This window comes from Tenrec ecaudatus, chromosome 7 (genome assembly GCF_050624435.1).
Source record: "Tenrec ecaudatus isolate mTenEca1 chromosome 7, mTenEca1.hap1, whole genome shotgun sequence".
Classification (NCBI taxonomy): Eukaryota; Metazoa; Chordata; class Mammalia; order Afrosoricida; family Tenrecidae; genus Tenrec; species Tenrec ecaudatus.
In genome coordinates this window covers 86890033-86915976 of record NC_134536.1, presented here as the reverse complement: position 1 = coordinate 86915976, position 25944 = coordinate 86890033, and the positions used below count along the sequence as shown (strand labels likewise).

The window sequence follows — 25944 nt, the reverse complement described above, 5'->3', positions numbered from 1 at the left end:
CCAGGTTGTAAGGTAAATGGGGTGAGATTTCTCTACAGAATTCTTACAGGATAGACTTTGACTACCCTTGAAGATTGAACACGTGCATTGTGGTGATTTTAAAAAAATGGGGCCACAGTTCTTCTGTCATTTTTCTCACCAGTGGAGTTTTTCTTAAAACTTCTTTACAAGTCCCTGTGATTATCCTGCATTATTGCAGAAAAGCTAGCAAGGTTAGCCCCTGGAAGTCCCAGGAAACCGTTGCTCTAACTTTGTGAGTTGATTTTTCTGCCTTTAATTGAACTTGCCTGAAGCTTTGTGAGCCGCTGTTTTGATTGGACCTTGCTTTTAAAGCACCCTAGTGTATTACTGAGAGTAGTTACCTGCAGCCATCCATTCATCACAGACACATGTTTAAACACATTGTATTGGGAATACACCCATGCATGTGTGAGCTGAACCCTCCGTAGCAATATATTTTTACTTCCTCTCAGATTTTCTAATCCTGTCCACAACTTGGAATCTCTGTAGATTAAAGGCTTATGGTTGCTTCTGAAGTGTTTGCAATATCACTTTATTTTCATTAAATGTATTAGCGGTAGAAAACCTTTTGTTCTTTAAAAAATAAGACCTAAAAATTGAACAATCATAGCCAAAAGATTCACTGCCAAAATATAACAAATATCTTTAATTTTCATATTTCTTTCAGCTTTCTTTATTAGAGCATTTCTATTCCCAGCCCCTCAGTGTTCTCTGCTGTAGCCTGCCAGAAGCTAAAAGACGAATAAACTTTTTATCAGATGATCAGTGTGAAAATATCCGACGACTTCCATCCTTTAGGAGGTAAAAAGTAGATATTTTACATGTTTTTAATAGGCTTTGGAGGAAAACAGGATTTCAATCCAGTTATTTTTGTGATGGGAAAAGGAAAAATAAAAACATTTCTTGTTTAGAGCAAAACCAAGCCTTCCTGTTTTTAATTGTGGGATTTGGCAATTGGGTTTAGTTTACAAAGATGCGTGATTTGTGAGTTTGCCACAATTATTTTTCAGGAGTATTATTTTCTGTGTTTGGTTTATGGCATCTGTTTATTCTTACACCTCGAGAATTTGAGTTCCAACTGACTTAATGAGTTAAAAATTACCCCCGAATCAAGACTTATCCCCTTGAATTTGATTTTGAGAAGAAATAAAAGAATGATCCCACCAATTTAGAAAGAGCAGTTTTCCCCCCCCCACCAACACACACACACATGCTATTTTTTTTTCTTTTTTTTTTTTTTCATGCTATTTAGATGATGAGAATGTTTAATTTTCTCTTCTTGTGTTTGTGGAATTGTAAAAATTAGGTACGTGGAAAATCAAACTTCCGAGAAGCAAATTGCATTATTGACCAATGAAAGATTTTTAAAGGTAGGAAATGTATTTGTTTTAATATTGGCCTGTTTTATTCTTTATGTAAAAGGAGTTTGCATAAAATATTTTCTGAGCACCTATGTATCTTAATATACTCTTTACAGTAAAGTATTGTTTGTAATACTTAATTAGAAATATGACACTTAATTAGAATATTAAGGATGGTATACTACCTCATCTCTAAAAGTTAAGATTTTTCTGTGGAGAAAAAATATTAACTAGAACACTGGGTTTCCACTGTAGTCTGTTTTGAAAGTACTTTTAGAACTCCTATTTCTTTGCATAAAATAGTTGGAATCTATAAGCATTTTCATTTTAATGTTCTTCTGAAGGCTTTTGTGTATCGATACAGTTTAGCATGGATACCTACTGCTAAGTGAAATCAATCTGAAAAATAATATCATTATGGGAAAGAAGTTATGAACTTAGAAGATTATGCTAGACATACAACATAGAGAATATCAGAAGAAATTATTTTTTCTTTCTCAAATAGATAATATTTGGACATGGCATATAATTTGAAACACAAGTGATATGCAGTGAAGAGAACCCTCTTACCTCTGTTTCTAACTACAGCCTTCCCCTCCACATGCAGCCATGTTAGCAGTTTATTTACTGTTTAGTGATGATGCGTGTGTATACAATGAATTACACATAGGTTAGGGTCTCCTCGGCTTTATAGAACAAGCATATCATACACAGTATTCTGCATCTTGTTTTACACTTAACTCCTGGGAATCGTTCCATGCTAGTACCAAAGAACAGCAAGGTTATTCTACTGAATGATTCTTCCTTAAGTTCCTTGCTGTTGGATACTTAAAAATGTGCCATGTTACATTTATTTTCATACACCTCTTACCTTTTTAAGGCAAAAAGTTATTTGAACTTACAATAAAATTAAGATGAGATTGAAATTAAGCGCTGTGCTTGGTGTGAGTTTTGTTATTCTGTGTACTGTTTTCAAACTGTGAACAGAGCAATGTTCATTCTTTGAAGACCTGTATCCTGTGTAGTTCTAAATAACTATTTGTCTCCCTTGCATTGCAGAGTTTCAGAAAACTTTGAGAATAGCTTTTTTTTAAAACATTTTATTAGGGGCTCATCCAACTCTTATCACAATCCATGCATACGTTAATTGTGTAAAGCACATTTGTACATTCTATATCCTCATCATTTTCAAAGCATTTGCTCTCCGATTAAGCCCTTTGTTTGCATCAAGTCCTCATTTTTTCCCCTCCCTCCCTGCTCCCCCCTCCTTCATGCGCCCTTGATAATTTATAAATGGTTATTTTGTCATATCTTTCCCTGCCCGGCATCTCCCTTCACCCCCTTTTCTGTTGTCTGTCCCCCAGGGAGGAGGTCACATGTAGATCCTTGTAATCAGTTTTCTCTTTCCAACCCACTCACCCTCTACCCTCCTAGTATCGCCCCTCGAGAATAGCTTTTATTAGATATTTTCTAATACATAATCCACCCTGTTATGAAATTCCTTCTAGATTGGAGTCAGTAATCACTTTAATAATTTCTGTAGCCTTTTCATAGCAGGATAGGAACTCTTCAAACAAATGCAGGCAGTTTCGGTAGAGAGGAAGTTGTAGAACCAGTAGAAGAGGATGTATGCATATTTGCTCAGTCTCTTAATGTTAGATAGATTAAATGTCTGCTGAATCCGCTAGTTGCCAAGTGCACTTCCTGCTAGAACTTTTCTGCCAAAGTGTATCTTCAGAAGCCAGGAAAACATTTTCAAACAATACCTTTAAGCATTGAGATGACAGAGAAGGTGTGTAGGCTTATCTATTAGAAAAATAGCCTCATAATTATCACTATTTTAAAAGTGGATTTCTGTATATTTCTTCTCTCCCCACCCCCCCCTGTTTTTTGTATATTTCTAAGAATTTATTTATATGGGACTTGTTCTTTTAGTTCGTACAGCCCTACTTTTTACTAGGCCCAGAAGTCTGTCCTGATTTGTATTGTATTGACTCCAAACACACATTCATTATAGATGGTTTGTTTTGTCTTATAAGGATCTTATTTTCTTGAGATTTAGCAATGAGAAATATGAAGGAGAACAAAGATATTACTCTTACTCTGAAAAAGTTGTATCTAGGCCACTTACTAAGTTCAAAGGCCGCATGATGTCCTTAAGAACATTTGGGGGAGTTGGATAGAATATTTAAATTTATCAGTTTGTCTCCTGATTTCTCTATTTTAGATAGAAGTAGCTTTCCATATTTTATTCTCATTATAACTTTTTAATGATTTTGTTAAAATAATTGATCAGTATTATGCTTTTACATAACATAGTTAAGAATCCCAGTTTTGTTTTTAGCATAAGATTGCAAATTTATTTCTGTCCTACTTAAAAAACAAACACTTCTCTCATTTTCTTCTGTTTCCTTTGGCTCTTTTTTTGCTCTCCCTCCGATATTGCAATGCTGCTAAACTGAACATTCTGAACATAAGCTTCGCTTCTTTTTTTTCAATTTTATTTTATTGGGGGCTCTTACAGCTAGAATCGCAAATCTTTAACATGGGCATCGTGCATTTGAACTCCAGCATTCCTTCAGCCATGGGAACTTAGGAAAACCACTTTCTTTGTATAAGCCTCAATTTTCTTATCTGCCCAATGGAATAGTTCCTAGTATGAAACCACTTTCTTTGTATAAGCCTCAATTTTCTTATCTGCCCAATGGAATAGTTCCTAGTATGATTTCTTCATAGAGTTATTGGAATAATCAAAGTTTACTTAGCAAAATGTTGTTTCTATTATGTATTTTTCACTTTGATAAAAATTAACATACCACTATGAATAAACATGAAATTAAAAACAGTGAAATTTTTCTACTAATATTTTGAAGCTCCCTTGTAGTTCTACACATTACACACAGTATGTATATATATATATATATAATATATATATTACTCACGATGTATGTGTATGTATACGTGTATAAAATAGTACTGATAGCAGTGATGGTACCATGATAGCACCCTGTGAAAAACACAGGTTCAGTTGCCAGCCACCACCCATCTGTTAGTGGAAGCTTGCTTGTTACTGTGATGCTGAGCATATTTCATCAAGTTCCAGGAAATGTGAGTCTGGGTTTTCTGAAAATCGGCCCTCAAAATGTCGTTGATCCACAAAATACTTGTAGTAAACTTTTTACTATGGTCATAAATGCAAAATATCAGATGCTGAGATAGATAGTAGGTAAGGAGCACGTGTGTGGTTATACCGATTATATAGCTACATAGACATAGCTATTGTTAGAGTTTTATCATTTTGTACCCATTTTCTATACTCAGATTTTTAAGAAAGACCTCAAAGAAGTCTCTGGAGAAATTTGCTCTCTCTCTGTCTATCCTATTTCTGCCCCCCCAATCTCCTTTCATTCCTGCTCTGATGAACTATCGCATGGGTTCTCATACTTTAACATTTGAGATTCACTTGGAGGACTTGTTAAAGCAACTTTGTGGATGCCATCCACAGAGTTTCTAGTTTTGTGGGTTAGAAGCGATGCTCAGAATACCTGTTGGTGCAGTGGTTAATGCTCAGCTGGTAACCAAAAGTTTAGTGGTTCCGGCCTATGAGCCACTCCTCACAGGAAAGCTGTGCCGTGTGCTTCCTAAAGACCACTGCTTTGGAAAGCCTATAGGCAGTTCTGCTGTGTCATATAGGGTCATTGTGAGTCGGAACTGTTGGAGAGTCGCAAGTCGTCGCGGTGGTGCTCCCGATTTCCTGTCTAGTCGGGCCCCAGGTGATGCTGGCGCGATTAGTCTGGAGGTCACGTAAGAACTACAGAGCTTGCCTGGTTGGAGAAGAAAATATTGTTCGTTACCTTGTTTCCTTAAGTGTAAAACTAACCTATTGGACTTTAGGCTTAGATAAATGATTCATTTCAATTATTCTTTGGCTCGACTCAAGATATTAAAAAACCCTTCATTCAAGCTATGAACTCATTACTTTTAGAGATAGTGCTTCAAAAGTTTTGCCAGCTTGGAATTTTTTTTAAAGATCATTTTTGTTGGGGGCTCTTACACCTTCTATAACAATCCATACATCAAAACAGCAAGAGAATGCAGCAAAGAGATCCTTAAGGAATGCTGAAGGTGGACTTTGGGGCCAGGGCGTGGTACCCCAACAGAGGAAAACACTCCCAAAGGCCAACAAACAATCCTTGAACTTACTATAAACTTTTCTTTCTTGTTGTGTTTTGTTTTTGTTGTTGTTGTTTTGTTGTATATTGTTGCTTGGTTTTGCTCTGTCTTGTTTTTGTGCATGTTGTTATCTTCGCAGGTCTGTCTGAATAAGATAGGCTGGATGAACAATCTGGAGGAGAAAACAACGGGACTGACAGTTCGGGGGGGACATGGGAGAGGAGGAGGTGAGGGGAAAGGTAGTGGTGTTAACAAACCCAGGGATAAGGGAACAACAAGTGATCCAAATTGGTGGTAAGGAGGGAATGGGAGGCCTGGTAGGGCATGATCAAGGGTAATGTAACCAAGAGGAATTGCTGAAACCCTGGTGGGGACTGAGATGATAGTGGGGCAGTAGGAAAGTCACGGGAAATAGAGGAAAGAGCTGGGAGGCAAAGGGCATTTATAGAGGTCTAGATAAAGACATGTACATGTGCAAATATGTTTATATATGAGAATGGGGAATCTGTGTGCATATACTTTTAGGTTTTGTATTAATGTAGCAGAAGGACATTGGACCTCCACTCAAGTACTCCCTCAATGCAAGAATACTTTCTTCTATTAAATTGGCATTCTATGATGCTCACCTTCCCGACACAGCCACTGAAGACAAAGCGGGTAAATAAGCAAATGTGGTGAAGAAAGCTGATGGTGCCCGGCTATCAATAGCTATAGTGTCTGGGGTCTTAAAGGCTTGAAGGTAAACAAGCGACAATCTAACTCAGAAGCAACGAAGCCCACATGGAAGAAGCACACCAGCCTGTGCAATCACGAGGGGTCAAAGGGATCAGGTATCAGGCATGATCAGAACAAAAACCTTATAATGAATGAGGGGGGTTGGGGGCGATGCGGAGTAGAGACCCAAAGCCCATTTGTAGGCCACTAGACATCCCCTTACAGAAGGGTCTCAGGGAAGAGACTAGCCAGTCAGGGTGTGATGTAGCAATGATGAAAAATACAACTTTCCTTTAGTTCCTAAATGCTTCTCCCCCCGCCCATCATGATCCCGATTCTACCTTGCAAGTCTGTCTAGACCAGCGGATGTACACTGGTACAGATAGGAACTAGAAACACAGGGAATCCCAGTGGATGATCCCTTCAGGACCAGTGGTGTGAGTGGCGATATTGGGAGGGTATAAAGAGGGTGGGTTGGAAAGGGGGAACCGATTACAAGGATCTGCATGTGACTTCCTTCCTGGGGGACGGACAACAGAAAAGTGGATGAAGGGAGACGTCGGACAGGGCAAGATATGACAAAATAATAATTTATAAATTATCAAAGGTTCATGAAGGAGGGGGGATCGGGGAGGGCGGGAAAAAGATAAGGACCAGATGCCAGGGGCTTAAGTGGAGAGCAAATGTTTTGAGAGTGATGAGGGCAGTGAATGTACAAATGTGCTTTACACAATTGATGTATGTATGGGTTGTGATAAGAGTTGTATGAGCTCTTATAAAACGATTTAAAAGAAAAGACTACACTCAAGGAAAAAAACAAAACAATCCATACATCAATGATATCAAGCATATTGGTACATATGTTGCCATCATTATATTCTAAACATTGACTTTCTATTTGAGCCTGTGGTATCAGTTCCTCTTTTTCTCTCCCTCCCACCTACGTGACCCCTTAGTAAATTATAAATTAATACTATTTTCATATCTTATGCCAACTGCTGTCTCCTCCCAGGTTCTCTTTTAACTCCCCTAGGGGGTGGGTGGGTATGGTTACGTAGTGATCATTGTGATTGGTTCCCCCTTCCTCCATTCCTCTTTCCACCTCCCTACTCTTGGATTTCTTGTGCTGCGATCTCTTATCTCTACCAGTGCACATGCTCCGCTCTAGCCTTAAGTGAAAGGCAGGACTGGGTTCATGGTAGTGGGGGTGGGGGAGACTTAAAGAACCAGAGGAATATTGTGTGTTTCATCCGAGCTATACTGCACCCTGGTTGACTCATCCCCTCCTTGTGACCCTTCTGTGAGGGGATATGCCATTGTCTACAGATGGGTTTTGAGTCTGTGCTCCAGCGCCCTTCATTCTTACCCATCTATATATATATATATATATATATATATATATTTTGGTTTGTTAGTTTTGAGTCTTCTGATCCTGTTACCTGATCCTATCAATGCATCATGATTGCATAGACTGGTGTGTTTCTTCCATGTGGGCTTGTTGCTTCTCTACTAAATGGCTGCTTGTTTAACTTGAAGCTTTTAAGACCTCGGACACTATATCTTTTGATATCCAGACACCATTGGCTTTCTTCACATTTGCTTGTGCACTCACTTTGACTTCAGTGATTGTGCCAGGAGGGTGAGCATCACAGAGTGCCAGGTTGTATAGAACAAAGTGTTCTTGCATTGAAGGAAGGCATGAGCAGAGGCCCAAAGTTCATCCACTACCTCAGTGTATTGCCATATAAATATATGTACACAATCCAATACCTCTATTTTATGAATTAATATATTTACATCTGTACACACCCATTTTATACTTCTCTCCATAGCTTGTCTTCTTAGATCTTTCCTGTTTCCTTTTACCTTCCTCCTGCCCCATCGTCACGCTCGCTGTTTTTCTGCATCTTAGTAATTCCTGTCAGCTAAATTGCTGTTGCTCCAACATCACCAGGATCTCTTTGTCCTCCTTATTGTTAGTTTTAATTCCCTAGTTGTTCACCTGTCTTTGGTGGTGTTTGCTTACCGCTCCCTTCCCCCACTCCCTCTTCCCCCTAATCCCTCCATAACCTTGCGGTCCGTAGCTTTCTCCTTGGACTTGCTACCCATGCCTATCTTATATAGGTAGCCAAACCAACAATAACGTAGACAATACAAAAAGAAAATAAAAGATTGAATAAAAAGGAAAAAAACAAAAATAAACACTAGCCCTCAGCCCCCAAAAAACATAGATAATTCCAGGTTTGTCCGCTGACCTTTATGACTATCTCACTACCAGTCCTAGGGGTGTTGTGGTAACCGCCCCTTCTGTCCTGAATCTATTTTGGGGGCTCCTCAGGGGCTTTGTGGCTTGGCTTGGCTCCCATTACTGATATCTTACCTTCTTGGTTCACCCCACTGTGGAGGTAGTCAGAGCGGACTCGCTCCCAGTTTTGTCCTCGGTTGCAGTATGCCCCAGCGAGGGGACATCATGTCTTGAGCCGTTACCGGCTTTACAGTCCTCCCTGTGCTTCAGCAGCTCCGTGCATGGATATGGTCCTCAGGGCTTGGGGTGTCCACACCCACACGCTCTCGTTTTCCTTCTTGGTTTGCTTACCTGTGGGCTTGGCAGACTGGCCCCTCCAGCTTGGATTTAATAAACTTCACAGTTGTTGTTTTTTTTTAATGGTATTATAAAATAAATAATAACATGCTGACAAAAACCCGTACCATTTTAGAATATTCACTAGGAATTTCAGACTTGGGGGACATTGGAAGACCATATAAAATGATGAAAGAACAAGAGGTTATGTGAAGTTTCTTATCCAAATAGTTTATCCCCTGAACAGTTGTACCATGCAGCTAGATTCATTGGCCAAAGGACAATCTCCGACAAGTGAGAATAGAAAAAATAATAAATGAAAAAGAAGAAAACGGGAAACAGTGCAGTCTACCAAACTGAATCAAATGGGCTTGGCATTAGCTAGTGTGTCAGGAATTGGTCATTTAAATTGTCAAGTGATGTTTTTCCCTGATCTAAACTATTGGGATAGTGGGGTAGGAACAGGAGAGTCAGATGAGAGGGCTAGCAACATGCCCGTTGCTCGGAGATTGCTGTCATATGCTAAATCTGAGAAACACTGCCAGTTAAAATGTTCTCCAATGAGAAAACTAGTGGTCAGAAGATATTGAGAGAATGCTAAAATACTGTGCCCTTGAGCAGGTGACACCGCTAACTCTGAAAACTCAGTAGAGACCTGTTTTACTAGCTTTTTTTAATAACAGTGAAGTACAGAGAAATGAATTTTAAAACTGAAATTGGCATTTTCTTTAATTTTTTTCAATCATTTTATTGGGGGCTCATACAACTCTTATCACAATCTATATATACATCCATGTGTCAAGCATATTTGTACATTTATTGCCATCATTCTGAAAATATTTGCTTTCTACTTCAGCCCTTGGTATCAGCTCCTCATTTAAAAAAAGTCATTTTATTAGGGGCTCACACAACTCCTATCAAAATCCATACATAGATCAATTGTGTAAAACATATGTGTACATTCGTTGACCTCATCATTCTCAAAACTTTTGCTCTCTACCCAAGACCCTGGCATCAGGTCCTCATTTTCCCCCTCTCTCCCCACTACCCCCTCCTTCATGAACCCTTGATAATTTATAAATTATTATTTTGTCATATTTTACTCTGTCCCATGTCTCCCTTCACCCACTTTTCTGTTGTATGTCCCCAGGGAGGAGGTCACATGTAGATCCTTTAAATAGGTTCCCCCTTTCCAACCCACCCTCCCTATGCCCTCCCAGTATCGCCACTCACACCACTGGTCCTGAGGAGATCATCTGCCCTGGCTTCCCTGTGTTTCCAGTTCCCATCTGTACCACTGTACATCCTCTGTTCTAGTCAGACTTGCAAGGTAGGATTCGAATCATGACAGTGGGAGGGGGGCTGGGGGAGGAAGCATTTAGGAACTAGAGGAAAGTTGTATTTTCCATCGTTGCTACGTCTCACCCTGACTGTCTCATCTCCTCCCCAAGACCCTTCTGTAGGGGGATGTCCAGTGGCCTCCAAATGGACTTTGGGTCTCCACTTTGCACTCTCCCACTCATTCACTCTGGTAAGATTTTTTGTTCTGATGCTGCCTGATACCTGATCCCTTGACACCTTGTGATCGCTCAGGCTGGTGTGCTTCTTCCATGTGGGCTTTGTTGCTTCTGAGCTAGATGACCGCTTGTTTACCTTCAGACCTTTAAGACCTCAGACGCTATATCTTTTGATAGCCGGGCACCATCAGCTTTCTACACCACATTTAGTTGTTCACCCACTTTGTCTTCAGCAGTTGTATCGGGAAGGTGAGCATCATAGAATGCCCATGTAAATGTTATAGAAAAAACTGTTCTTGCATTGAGGGAGTTCTTGAGTGGAGGTGCAATGTCCCTCTGCTACCTTAATACTAATCTTTTTTTTTTTTAATTTTTAACAATTTATTGGGGCTCATACAATTCTTTTCACAGTTCATACATATACATACATCAATTGTATAAAGCACATCTGTACAGTCTTTGCCCTAATCATTTTTTTCTCTTTTCTTCTTTGACATTTTATTAGGGACTCCAACAACTCTTACCACAATCCATACATATACATACATCAATTGTATAAAGCACATCCATACATTCCCTGCCCCAATCATTCTCAAGGCATTTGCTCTCCACTTAAGCCCCTTGCATCAGGTCCTCTTTTTTTTTCTTCCCCTCCCTCCCCATTCCCCCCTCCCTCATATGCCCTTGGTAATTTATACATCGTTGTTTTGTAATCTTATAAATATATGCACATAGATCTATTTCCCCATCCTCATGTATAAATATATTTGCATATGTACATGTCTTTATCTAGACCTCTATAAATGCTCTCTGCCTTCCAGCTCTTTCCTCTGTTTCCTTTGATTTCCCTACTGTCCCACTATCATCTCAGTCCCCACCAGGGTTTCAGCAATTCCTCTTAGTTTCATTACCCTTGATCGTGCCCAACCAGGCCTCCCACACCTTCCTCACCACCGATTTGGATCACTTGTTGTTCCCTTGTCCTTGCCTTTATTAACACCACTACCTTTCCCCCCACCTCCCCGTCTCCCAAGTCCCCACGGAACCATCGGTCCTGTTGTTTTCTCCTGCAAGTGTTCATCCAGCCTATCTTATTTAGACAGACCTGTGGAGATAATAACATGCACAAAAACAAGACAGAGCACAACCAAACAACAATATACAACAAACCAATGACAAAAACAAAACAAAACAAGAAAGAAAAGCTTGTAGTTAGTTCAAGGATTGTTTGTTGGCCTTTAGGAGTGTTTTCCAGTCCATTGTTGGGGCACCATGCCCTGGCCCCAAAGTTCACCTTCAGCATTCCCTGGGGACCTCGCTGCTCCATTCCCTTGCTGTTCTGTTGCACCCCCTTCGTGTTTTGCCTTGGTGTGGCGGGACCTAATCAGGTGCAATTCCCTCACTCTGTCTCCGGTGTTGCCACCTGTAGGGCTATGGGTCAGTGAGGGACATTGTGTCACACAGTGGGGCCGGCCATGTGGTCCTCTCTGCCAACTGGCTGTTCTAATTGGGAACATCGACCTCCTGCCCTGGTGGGCCATTATGTGCTCCACTCTCTCCGCCCCCGTCATCTGCTCCCGTGTGCTCTGATCAGATATGTCCCTCTCCCGGAGCTGTAGATTCAGTGCCGTCCTTTGAAGTAAATTCTTCTGAGGGGAGGGGCAGATGTCCCCTTAGTAGTTGGGGTTGGGGTTGGCCCCCCCAGAGCTCTCCACTAGTTCCCCACTCCATGCCAGCATGTTGCATTCACATCTTGGAGCATCGGGTTGAATTCTGGACCCTCTTTCCCTGTGGAGACACAAACAATACCCTCCCCTTGGATGAGTTAGTGCCCTTTGCCCCCGCTACCCCTTTATTTTTTATTTATTTATTTTTCCTTTCCCCACCTCCTTTTTAGTTGTCTGCCATATGTATCCCTGTATTTGGTCTGGTCCCTTACATATTACCTGGTCCTCACCCCAGGAATATTTGTATACCGTAGCTTTTTCCCTATGCCCCTTTTGCCATTTTTTTTTCAAAGCTTACCTCAGCAGCCTTTCAAGTCTTTCTATGTTTAAGTCAATGCTATCTTGAAGGCTGTTTTCTCCTTTTTGCTCCCTGGGTGAGGTTGTTCTATGTGGTGGTCTCTTATTTATGGTTGGTGAGTGTTGTTCCTCTGCCCATACTGGGTCGGGAAGGATCTTTTGTAGGGCTGGGTTTCTTCTGTTTTTCCTTGTCTGGGAAGACTCTTACTTTTCCATTTATCTTGATCGATAATTTGGCTGGGTAGAGTATTCTTGGGCTTGCATTGTTTTCCTTCAATTATTTGAATATGTTACTCCACTCTTTCCTCTTCTTCATCGATTCTGCTGATAGGTCTGAGCACATTCTTATTTGGGAACCTTTATATGTGATTGCTTGTTTTTCCCTAGCTGCTCTCGATTTTTCTCCTTTTCCTCAAAGTTGTTTAACTATTATGTTCCTTGGTGACTTCTTGGGATTCAGTCTTGCTGGGGTTCTTTCAGCCTCCTGATTGGTTGCCTGGTTTTCATTCACTAAGCTGGGGAAGCTTTCCTCCAAGAATTCTCTCACTATTGTTGTAGATGACTCCTTTGTTGTGTCTTCCTCTGGTAAGCCAATAATTCTAATGTTGTTCTGCTTCATAGCATCAGACATAAATTTTAAGTTTTCTTCAGCTTCTCTGAGAATCTTATTAGATTTTTGCTCATGTTTGTTAAAGTCTGCTTGGCTGTCCTCCAAGTCATTGATGAGTTTCTCTGATTCCTCCAGTCGCTTCTCGAGGTCCATGAGTGTGCTACTGGTTTTTGTTATCTCCTCTCTAAGCTCCTGTATTTCTCTTTGATTTATGGCTTTTACCTCTTCTGTCATTTCATCCTTTTTCTGTATTGTTTCCCTCATATCCTGTTTGACTCCAAGTAGCATTCTGAAAATTTCTTTCTGTGGCAGCTCAATGTCTGCTTCCTCTATGCATGTCTTTATGTTCAGGACATCTTCTGGCACTGCCTTTTGTTTCTCCCATTTTTTTTCGTTAAGGTCGTTGGGACTGATGGCTGTTTGCGTGGCCTTGTTTTAGATGAGCCAGGTGCCATTTTTCAGGGAGTCGAAGAGCACTGGCTCTCTCTGGGAGACTTGTAGGAGTCTCCTTTAAATTTTGAGGTCACTGATTACCCTCATATATACAGTTCTATGCATAAAAGCAATACATACTACAGAAATTAAAAGAAATAAATGCAAAATAAAATATGACTTATTTAACTGTCTAATCATTTTTCTTTACCTATATGTATGTAAGATTTACATAGAAGGTATTGGCTTCTCAAAGTGACAAGCTTATTAATGATTGGGGCCCTATAACTTACTAGTAAATAGTAATGAATGACTTACAGAATTAATGTAGTTACAGATGAAAAATTTAAGATGGTGTATTAGCCGTAACCACAAGGTCAGCAGTTTGAAACCACCAGCCATTCTGTGGGAGAAAGATGAGCCTTTCTGCTTCCATAATTATTTACATCCTCAGAAGCCCACAGGGGCAGTTCTACCCTGTTCTTTTGGGTCACTATGAGTCAGAATTGACTTGATGGCAGTGAGTTTGGTTTGGGGGTATTATACATTAGCAAGCAACCATGTTATTTCAGGTTCCTACTGCTTTTTAAAAACCAAAGCTATTACTTGCAAATTGAGAAGGTTTATATTACTAATTCAGATCTTTGACTTCTTTTGAAATAGTAAGAGTCTAGCTGATGTACAGCCAGACTACAAGCAGCTATCCTATTATTTAGAAGAGAGTCTGAATGTGAGCCTGTTTATTAATGTACTTTTTCATTCACTAAATATTTTTGAATGTCTGTTGTATGCCAACTATTGGTTAAGATCCTGAAACTACATTAGTAAATAGAAAAGGCAGTAATCCATGTCTTGCTTACATTCCACTGGGGCAGCAGACACTAGACAAGATAAATAGTGTTTGCTGTGCTGGTGCTCAGTGCTCCGGAAAGAAGGGCCTAGGGAAGGAGTGCGACACTTGAGTGGGACTGAGGTAGCACGGGTTGGGCCCACTTAGGGCCGTGGGTTTTGACCAAAGGTCTAAAGGAAGTTATGGAGCTTGTAAGAATCTGGAGGAGAATCGGGGACAACAAATGGAAAGAACCAGAAGCTAAAGCATGTTCAAAAGGAACAAAGGATTGCTATGTATTTGCTCACTTTTCATATAGTAGAGAAATGTTTCTGTGTCTACATTTTTTAATCAAAAACCAATAGAGTGAGAGGTTTTCATGTTTCAAGAAGAACACAAAAAAGGCTATCTTTTGGGGAAATAATATTCCTAGACAAAATATGTCTCTGTTGAAAAGAATCATTCTCCCCAATCCTAACTATGTGGACAGCCCCCCTCCCCGCAGAAGGATTCACTTCAGAGGACAGCAGTGAAGGTGCAGGGAGAGGGACATGTCTGATCAGAGCACACAGGAGCAAATGAAGGGAGAGGAAGAGAGAGTAGAACACATCCTGGCCCACCAATCCCTGAGGACGATATTCCCACTCAGAGCAGCCAAAACACAGGACCATAGGGCCAGCCTCACTACGAGACATGACGTCCCTTGCTGACCCATAGCATTATGGGGACAACATTGGAGACAGTGCGGGAATTGCACCCGATCTGACTCCACCACACTGGGGCACAGCACTCATGGTGTGCAACAGAACAGCAAGGGGAATAGAGCAACGAAGTCCCCAGGGAATCGCAAAAACAGAGTGTGTGGCCAGGGTGTGGCACCCCATCAAACTGGACCAGAAAACACTCATAAAGGTCAACAAACAAACCTTGAACTAGTTACAGGCTTTTCTTTTTATGTCCTTGGTTTTGTTTTCTTTTGTTGCTTTGTTTTGCTCTGTCTTGTTTTTTGTGCATATTTTTATCTCTGCAGGTCTATCTAGATAAGATAGGTGGGATAAACAAGCTGGAGGAGAAAACAATGGGACCAATGGTTCTTGGGGGACATTGGAGGGGGGAGGCAGGGGAAAGGAAGTGGGTGTTAACAGACCCAGGGACAAGGGAACAACAGGTGATCCAAAAATCAATGGCAAGGAGGGTGTGGAAGGCCTGATAGGGCTTGATCAAGGGCAGTGTAACCAAGAGGAATTACTTAAACCTAAATGAAGTCTGAACATGATAGTGGGACATTTAGAAAGTAAAATGAAATAGAGGAAAGAAGTAGGAGGCAAAGGGCATTTATAGAGGTCTAAATACAGACATATACAAATGTAAATATATTTATATATGACAATGGGGAAATAGATCTATGTGCATATATTTATAGTTTTATTATTAAAGTGGTGGGTGGACATTGGGCCACTACTCAAGTACTCCCTCAATGCAAGAATACTTCTTTGTTCTGTTGAACTGGCATTCCATGATGCTCACATTCCATCATGCTCACAATCGCTGAGAACAAAGCTGGGGCATAAGCAAATGTGAAGGAAGCTGATGGTGCCCAGCCCTGAACAGATACAGTGTCTGGGGTCTTACTGGCTTGAAGATAAACATGCAGCCATCTAGCTGAGAGTCAACAAAACCCACATGGAAGAAGCACAACTAACTGCCTGTGTGTTCATAAGGTGTCAGGTATCAGAACAAAAAATCATATCATTGTGAATGAGGGAGAGTGCAGTGTGGAGACCCAAAGCCCATCTGTAGGCAATTGGACATCCCCTTACAGAAGGGTTGTGGGGAACAGAAGAGCCAGTCAGGATGCAGTATGTATATATCATGCACCGATGATATATACAACTTTCCTGTAGTCCTACTCACCCCCCACCCCAACTATCATGACCCCAATTCTACCTTACAAATCCATCTAGACCAGAGGATGTACACTGGTACAGATAAGAGCTGGAAACAGAAAATCCAGGACAGATAAACCCCTCTGGACCAATAATGAGAGTAGCAACACCAAGAGGGTAAGGAGAAGGTAGGGTATAAAGGGGGAACCGGTCACAATGATATACATATAACCCCCTCCCTGGGAGATGACAACAGAAAAGTGGGTGAAGGGAGACATCAGCCAGTGTAAGACATGAAAAAATAATCATTTATAAATCATCAAGGGCTCATTGAGGGAGAGAGGGAGGAAGGGGAAAAAATGAGCTAATGTCAAGGGCTCAAGTAGAAAAATGTTTTGAGAATGATGAGGGCAACAAATGTGCTTGACACAATGGATGTTTGTGTGGATTGTGTTAAGAGTTGTATGCGCCCCTGATAAATGATTTTTAAAAAGGGAAAGAATCATTCTAAATATGATTATGAGATCAGACGTAATGAGAACTGTAAACTTTATAGAAGATTCCAGAAGGACATTTAAAGACTGGGAGAAGGAGTACTCAGTCAGCAGACTTGAACATTTACATAAGTACAAGTGATGCTGGTTTTTTAAGTTTGAAAAAGTGTTTATGCATCAAAATACTTTACAGATTCAGTTTGATTTTAAAATTTTGGTACGAAAGCTTTTATTTGTAGTATGCTTTCTTGTAATGATTGCTGAGCAAGGAATTGATTTCTAAGTGAGTTAGAGAAATACATTGAATTTGTTCTTTTGTATAAGTTTGATTTGCTTGACTTCATTGATATCTGAGGTATTATTGTGTGCACGATTAAGTGCTGAAAATAATAGGTGTCTGAGAGATATGCAAGGAAGAAAAACTTTTTAAAAAAAGACATAGCCCTGTAGTTAAAAGTCCTTTATCTGACTTCTAAGGAGGAGGAAAAATTGAAAGCCATGCCACAAATTATAATCCTCTTAATAAAGTGTTATGGAAGCAAGCAGCTGAAGCCTAGAAACTCTGATACGGTCTAACACTGTTTGAGGACGCTCCAGAGGGCTTCTGAAACCCCATCTGTCAGATTAGTCATCCTGTAGGCTTTTAAAGATATTATCCACCGTCTCATTCTAAATTATAATAAAGTGTTTTAGCTTAGATTTCTTTCACATTCTTCTGTTTTCCCCCTCCCCCTTAATTGATAAAACCAGTAAAGAGGATTTTTAGCAAGAAGCAGAGATTTTTCAGAATCAACAGTGGTGTTTCTCCAGAGCCCTCCTTTCTTCCCCTTCAGAGAAACATGGTTCCAGCAGTGCTTCAGGAGAAGGATTGCCGCAGCAGCAGCACCTCGGCACCTGTTAGTGCCCTCTGCCTCCTCCTGAGAAGAGACGCCCCTCGTGGGCGTGTACAGAGCAGACATCCAGTAAGGGCTTTTGCAGCCCTGGATTAGACGGGGAGGGTATTGTGGCAAGTGCTGGAGGTGTGAGGAGGTTACGTTGCAGTATTAATTCAGACCAGATTTCTTTATCCAGGATTCTGTGTGTATTACAAATTCTCATAAATTAAGCAGGCTAATTTGTAATTCTGAATGTTCTTTTGTCAATTTCCCGGCAGCTGTACAGAAACATGGATTCAATTTTATTTTGATAGTTGTTAATTACTAACATTATCTTAATAATATATTCTGTGATTTTTTTTTTTTTAGGAGCAAGCACAATCATTGCTAGAAAACCTGCATGTTTACCACACAAATTACTTCCTGGTGTTGCGATGTCTTCACAAGTTTACTTGTTCCCTTCCCAAGTACCCCTTGGGTCGACAGGTAACCAGTGCTCCCTTATTTGGAACCTAATAAGCAGGAACATAAGTAGTTTCTTGCTTTGATTTTTGAAGCACTGCAAGCAGTGCATTTGAAATGGATCCAGATCTTGCAATGAGAGCCTAATCTAAATCCATCCAGCTGTACACTTGTCTGATCCTTGAAGCAGTGTTTTTGGCTCTGAATGCCACAGCTAGGAACAACTGCATGAGTCCCAGCGGTGTTGAGTCCGCTGTGATTATTTGTGGAAGGCGTTTAGCTTTCCTTCTGTAACACTGCTTTGTCACCTGTGCTGAAAGAGCCGGTTTTCTGTTGTGCACTGGAGAAAGCAAAGTTCTCATCACAGTGTTTACTAGTCTTACAGTGTAGCAAGAACTAAGAGAAGCAGTCTCTCTGCTCCTTGCCTTTGTCTCATAACCTAAACCGTGTGAGCCGTCTGTAGTATAGATGTTAATGACAGCTTCATTTTCCTGAATCTTTTTATCTTTAATCAAAGTGTTAAAGAATACATATAAACATGTTTTGAGATGATCTCTGCTATTAAACCTTTATTTTTATAATTATGCTAGCACTTTTAACTCAACGTTTCCTTACTACAAAGTGGCCAAAAAGATCTGCCAGTATTTATAACATTATGTAATAAGACTATGAAGCTTGGCCCATGCAATACATGCCAAATCTAGAGACAAAGATTCTTTTTAATAACATTTTCTTCCTTGCTTAAGCGTGGTTTTGTCAAGCTAATAGTGTGGAATAAAGCTGGTGCGCTCCTTTAGTGCTTCACGAATGTACTGTTCGTTATAGATCCGAGAGCTGTACTGCACGTGTTTAGAAAAGAACCCATGGGAGTCAGAGGAGTACGCGTCGACCCTGCAGCTGCTAAGGTAGTTTTTTCTTTCTTTGTGTGCGTGTGTTATAAGCCTGCCAATAAGTAGCACCTTCTTCCAGAACGCGGTCTGCCAAGAAGTCCCGTGCCCATGTGGTGTCCAAGAATATTTGTATAGATCTAGAATATGTATTGATGGATTGGGATGTTTCTTTGCTTGTTAATTTGTTTTAGTGTCTCTGTGTGGGAGTTTTAGAGCCTTCATTCGATCATCAGCCACTAGTTTTCATGCGCGTTGACTTGGTGTTTGAGAGTGATGACAGGTACCTCGGTGACCAATGTATAGCGCTTGTTGGGGAATCTTCATCCTCATTACTTCTCCTAGAGAACCACACGTGGATAGTGTATGAGGCGTTCCTGATTCCCTTGGCCCAGGCAGCTTTGTTGAGCCTGGTGTCGATTCCTGCATCTGGTGTTCCCACCTCCTTCATGGCAAACTTCCGACTCTCCTTGAGCACCGTAGCGGCACGCTTCTTGGAGCCCACGCCCTGGATGTGCTTGTGAATGTTGGTGTTCTCTCTGGTCAAGAGCTCATTGATAGCCAAACGGTCCTTGTTCTTTTCACCACCTTCTTTGCGGGAACTATAGCAGCGGGAGCAGGCTGGGTCGAAGCGTCTTTGAGAAAACCCATGGGCGCCCAGGCCTTCCACCTCTGTACCCCGGAAGCTGGCCGGGGGGCCCGGCACTCCCTCGGAGCCCTCAGCCTCTCTGCTCAGCTTCTCCGCCAGACTACCGCTTCTCATCCAAGTTGGACATCCATTAGCTAGGTTTTTTAAGTAAAGCCATTGATCAGTCTATTATCAAGACTACATGAATTATATATATGCAAAAAAGATTACGTGGATAAAATTTCGTTTATGGATCAGTAGAAGCCAGCAATAGTGACGTCGTGGCAGGAAAGTAATCATATCCTTGATTAGTTAGTTGGAGAAGCAGCTTTATTGAGTGACGTATATCCTGTGAAGAAGGTCACTGCTGACTGTGATTTGGGGCAGTGATCTTGAGGATTCCTCTTACTCAAGTTGGCATCGCACATTACTATTGGTTCACTCAGATATTGTTTACTTACTAATCAAAACCAAGCCCATTGTCGTGAAGTTGATTCCAACTCATAGTCGCCCTGTAGGACAGATTAAAACTGTCCCACTGGCTTTCAAAACTGTTGTCATTATGAATGCAAGCTTCCACATCTTGCTCCTGCAGAGCAGCTGGTGGGTTTGAACCAATGGCCTTTTGCTAGCAGCTGAGCACTTCACTTCTGAGCTGCCCAGGCTCCTTTAAATTATTTACCTAGTCTTATGTAATTATCTGGTACCAATGATGACTCGCTTATAATCATTTGTATCCTCTGGCTTTATTTCTTTTATACTTGCTGAAATTTTGGTCTTTAATAACAATGAGGATCACATGGACAGCGTGAAAGAGAAATCAAGTGCAAGCTTACATGTCTGAACACTATTATGCAGTTTTCCCCAGTGGATATAGATGCTTATACCATAAAGCAGTATGAGCTCTAACTATTTAGTAGGTATTGGTTTCCTTTGGGCCCACAAGGAAAGAACAGATGGGCATAGTAGGTGGAAATTCCACACAAAAAGCATTTTAAGACCAGAGACGTAATAGTGCAAACGTTAGTAATCTAGCAGGTGCGGTTTAAGATAGGAGATTAATTTCATGCTATGTAGAAAAATAACTCCCTATGGAAAGCAGACTGCCACTGAAAAATTTTATGTTTTATTTCACTTTTAAGAATCCCACTAAGAGATTTCTGTGATGCAGTTAGCATGCTTGCTGCTAACGGGAAGGTTGGTGGGGTGATTCCCCGAGAAGCCCCTTGAGAGAAATATCTCTGAGCTACTTCCGGCAATGTGGCTACTTAAAATGCTATGGAACGTGACGCGTACATTTCTGAGAAGAAATTCAAGGACAAGACGGTTTTCATGTAGATTATCTAATAATAATGAAAACACAAAGAGTCCAGAACAAAATGAAAATGTGGATTTGGTTCAGGCTACAGTGCTGGAGCTTGAAGGCATTTTACTGACTGAAATAAGTCAGCCACCAAAAACCAACATTGTGTGACGTCATTGATATAAAAAGACTAGGAAAGGCAAATGTAAGCAGACCAAAGTTCATTAGTGGTTACCATGGGCACGAGAGGTGGGCCAAACGGGCGTTTATTTCTTACAGAACACTAAGTTTCGGTTTGTAATGATGGAAAAATAGCATTAGGTTGCATAGCTGGTAAATGTAATTGCTGTCAAGTTATATCCCTGTAAAAAGTTGAATTGGCAAAAGTTCTTGGGTGCATATTAACGATAACAGAAAAGATGAGCTACTGGGGCTGCAACACCTCCTGGGATTTGGACCCATGGTTGGGAGGGTGGGGCCAGCATTTTATGGACTGTCCGAAGTAAGTAGCCTGATAATAGTGTTTAGGGCTTTTGTTGTATCTCCTAGCTGGTGGCATTGTGCCTCAGGCCCTACGGCTTACAAGCAGCCATCCAAGTCACAGCAGTTGGTGTGTGTGCTCCTGGGGTGTCAGAAATAGGATGAGGAATGTGTGGCTAATTGTTTCCACGAACAAAGGTTCCCTTTGCCATGAGGCCAAAAGAACCAGATGATGTCTGATACTACCTTTACTGTATATTTTGATTAAAGATTCTGTAGAAGACTCCTGATCAGAAGTGAGGAAATGGCAAAACCCTATTTCAAGTGGGCATGAATTTCAGACATTTGGGAGCCATCCAGGTTGGATGAACCCCCTGAAACTAATATCCTGAGATAATCTTTATGTTTAAAATTTAAACTAAAAACATGACCCGAAGTCTTCTTGAAGCCAAAATGTAGTTTAGCTTAACTAATTAAAAGAATGTCTTCATTGGATAGAATACTCTTTAAGATGCCTCTCTACATGGGTTCAAATTAACAACAGCAACTAGAAAGATTAAGATAGGAAATTCAAGAGATGGAGAGATTGTGCTAGGAGCAGAGGTGGAAATGGTTGCAAAGCCTGAAGAATGAAATCAGTGTCACTAAATTGTATGCGTAGAAATTGTTGAATTGCTGTATGTTCTGCTATGTATATTCTCAACAAGATTATGTATTTTTAAAACGGAATCATGGTTTTACTGGAGTTAACATGTTTGACTTGATGACAAGCGATTTTGATTTTATGTACCGTATGTACTCGTGTATCAGCCGAGTTTTTCAGCACATGTTTAATGCAGTTTTGTGGTAAAATTAGGTGCATGGGCTGATATTCGGGTCGACTTATACTTGAGTATATACGGTATTGTGTATTTACCTTAAACTGGAACATTTCTGAGAATTCCTTGTTTTCTGTTGAATTGCGCATACCTATCCCAAACACCCGTGGATTCTGGTTGTGCTTTCTTTTTTAACCTTTATGGCTACTTGTCTTCCTTCTTCAGCTGGGAATTCTCAAATTCATCAATAACTTTGCTCTTCTTAGACTCTGGTAATTTTGGAGTACAGTCAAGAATTAAGAACACCACTTCCAAACCGGATTAAGGAACCATGAGCAGTAATAGTCATGGGACAATAGTAACTGTCATATTCTGAAGACTTGCAGCGTGCCAGCTGTTGTGGTGGATACTTTATGTGCATTTTCGAATGGAGTGCTCATACCTTTGTAGTGGATATCATTAGCTACACTTGACAGCTGAGGCAACTGAAGCACAGATAGAGATTCAGTGTCTCGCTTGAGATCACTCAACTGCTGATGGAACCAATTTTCTAATCCAGGTCTGACTATAAAGCTATTGTATCTTCCACTATTCTTTGCCAAAATCTAAAGTATGCATTTAGGGATCTGAGTAAAGCAGAAGCAATAAATAGAAAGTGAAGTTTCAGTCATTTTGCCCAACTGGTGTCCTAAAAACAGGCAGTCGGAAGCTGACTAGAGAGATCTGAGGATCAATACAGCAAGTCCAGCAAAGTTAGTCAAGCACCTGGACACTTCACATACACGAGAACAGGAGTCCGGATTAACACCCCCCCCCCCCCATGCAGTTTAGATGTGAACAAGAAATCAGAGATTTTCCAAGTTTGGCATTCTCAGTAGAAATCATCAGATTTAGGAGAAGACCTAATACTTCATTCATACTAGTTTTCAAATCTAAACTCAAGTCAGATAAGGAAATACGATTAAACTGTTGTCTAAAACATTGAAGAGAAAAACCATTAAGGTAGAATTAGAAATAGAGTTCAATGAAATTCCAATTTGAATTTTTTAATAAGAAATAAAGGTAGTATCTCTTGAAAATACCTTTTATCTGGAAACTGATATACTTAAATAACAATAGTTATGCTTGTTGAAGTATGTTCTGATCATTTTAAAGAATTTACAAGTAATAACCCACAAAAACAGCCCCAATGCCACCAAGTTGTTTCTGACTCAGTGACTTTATATGTGGTGTCCAAGGCTTTGTGATAGTAGACAGCCTCATCTTTCTCCCAGAGAGTAGCTCGTGGGTTTTCAAACTGCTCACAAGCGATACCAGGAGGGTGGGGGAAGGTGGGGGCAAGAAACCGCAGGGGAAGGGAGACAGCAATCTCTGTAAGGTCTGAAAATAATAACTTATAATTTATCAAGAGGTCACAAAGCAGGGGTGGGGTGGGGTGGGGTGGGGTGGGGCAGGTGAAAAGAGCTGATACCAAGGGCTCAAATAGAAAGTAAATGTTTAGAAAATAATGGTGGCAACATATGTACAAATATGCTTGATAAAATTGATATATGGAATGTTATAAGAACGGTAAGAACCCTCAATAAAATGATCTTTTAAAAAAAGTGCAAAAAAACAAAAATAAATAAATACAACTACTGACCTGAGGTTAGCAATTCAACACTTGCTTAACTTTATTACCGGGGCTCCTTTGTAATAGTACAGGAATATGTTTTTATTATATGTTCCCGAGCAGAAAAAGACCTATTGAAATGGATGAAGCAGACATTGTTTGTAGGGGAGCCTAAAATGATGGGTTTATAAGATGTCATCATTTGATTTGAGTGCAGTCGTTCGAATGTCCTCTGCAAGTCTTTCTGACTCAGGCAACTCCTAGAGCAGGAGCAACCCATCCACACAGAAGGGGAGGTAGATAGCTCTTCACTGCACCGTGCGTACAAAGATAGAAACCAAGCCAGGTGACCATTGGCTGGGTTCCACACACAGTGGCCCTATAGGATAAAGTGGATTTTTATGGAAGCAAACTGCCACACCTATTTCCTGTAGAGTGGCGGCTGGTTTCTTTCACTTAGCAGCCAAGCATTTTAATCACCGTTGTGCACCAGGGCTCCATATAAAGATATGGTTACGTGAAAGTCATTTAGGAACAGGGGATGTTAAAAATTGATACCAAACCAGCAGTGAGTAGATAGGAATTCTGCTTTTTCCTTAGGAGGAAAAGTTTACCTTTTAATTGGAATTTCTAAACAACCAGGTAAGAAATGTAAAACGATACCAAGAATTGGATATGTGTAGCTCCTTGCTTTAACAACTCTATCGAGCATGGTTCTTGAACACACATGGGGTCGCTATGAGCAAAAGTCCACTCAACAGCAACTGGCTGCATATTGAAAATAAAAATTTTAAATTTCAAAATACTTTCCACCTGTTATTTTTCTCCCTAAAATTCTAGTTTACAATGGACATTTATGATTTGATAAGTTAAATTAATACTGTCTAATAGCGGAGCCCTATGCAGACGTCCTCAAACTATGGCCCGCGGGCCACATCAGCCCGCTGAGGACATTTATCTGGCCCGCTGGGTGTTTTTGCCGTGTTTGTTTTTTATTTTAAAATAAGATATGTGCAGTGTGCATAGGAATTTGTTCATAGTTTGTTTTGTTTTTTTAACTATAGTCTGGCTCTCCAACGGGTCTGAGGGACAGTGAACTGACCCTCCATTTAACACGTTTGAGGACCCCAGCAGCGGCATAGTGGTTACGCGTTGGACTGTTAACCTCAACACCTGCAGTTTGAAACTACTAGTTAAGTTGTTCTGTGGGAGAAAGATGAGTTTTCTGCTCCTGGAAAAATTACAGTCTTGGAAACCCACAGGGGCAGTTCTACCTTGCCCTATGGGGTCACCTTGTGTCGGAGTCGACTTGATGGCAATGAGCTTTTTGGATTTAATATTAGAATAGGGCAGCTGTCATTTAATAATTTAGGAGGAGGTTAGCCCTGGTTGGGTAGTAGTGAAATCTGGGGTTGCAATCCAAAGGTCAGCATTCTGAAACCCCAGTTGCTCCCGGGAGAAATACGGCTTTCTCCCAGCCCTCTCAACTCCGTTAGCAGTTACAGTCTTGAACACTCACAGGGACAGTTCTAACAGTCCTGACCTGTCCTGTATCGTCACTCTGAATCGGAATCGACTTGATGGCAGTGAGTTTGATTTTTGGGGGGTGGGGGATAATGTAAGCTGTTCCAGTGTCAGCTGCCAACCAAAAGTTTAAATAGAGGTGCCAGTCCTTTCAGAGGTGACTACTTCCAACCAACCAACCGACCATTGACAACCTGAGGGAGCAGTTGTATCCTGCTACCCATGGGGTCATAAGGAGGGAGAGAGTCAGCTCCGTGGCCATGGGTTGTGTTTGAGGGTTGAATACAAATTATAAATCTTCAACTTAAAAGTACGTGATGGATCAGCTTGACTTGAAGAATATTTTCATTCTTATTAACAGTCACAATGCATCATTATAGCAATGGTTCTTCAGATAGGGACAGTGAAAAATAGACTCTTCATGATAGGGAAATTAATTTAGCCCTTCCCTCTTACCAAACGAGAATACTCATCTGGAACAGCCTATTTTCTTTCAGATACAAAAACCAAGGCCAGAACACTGAGGAACTTCTGTAATTGGGAGATCTAAAATTTAAAATTATATCTTCAAAGTCATACTTTTTCTAGTCATATTCTAATTATTTGAGGTATGATAATTTTTAATTTTTAGCCATTGACTCATGTCAGAATATTCAAAAAATTTTAAACCCTGCAGAACCAACTTCTATGGAATCATCTCCCCCATCCTGAAA

The 25944-nt window shown here is 40.6% G+C and overlaps 1 protein-coding gene across 3 annotated transcripts in view; it reads left to right on the top strand.

The window, feature by feature from the left end:
• ORC3 (origin recognition complex subunit 3) overlaps positions 1 to 25944 on the top strand; it is a 90196-nt gene that overhangs the window by 40992 nt on the left and 23260 nt on the right. For all 3 annotated transcript variants that reach the window (XM_075554791.1, XM_075554790.1, XM_075554792.1), the window contains 4 exons: positions 689 to 822; positions 1328 to 1391; positions 17887 to 18003; positions 18805 to 18884. In XM_075554791.1, coding sequence (XP_075410906.1) covers positions 689 to 822; positions 1328 to 1391; positions 17887 to 18003; positions 18805 to 18884 — 395 coding nt within the window. The remainder of the gene's footprint in view (positions 1 to 688; positions 823 to 1327; positions 1392 to 17886; positions 18004 to 18804; positions 18885 to 25944) is intronic.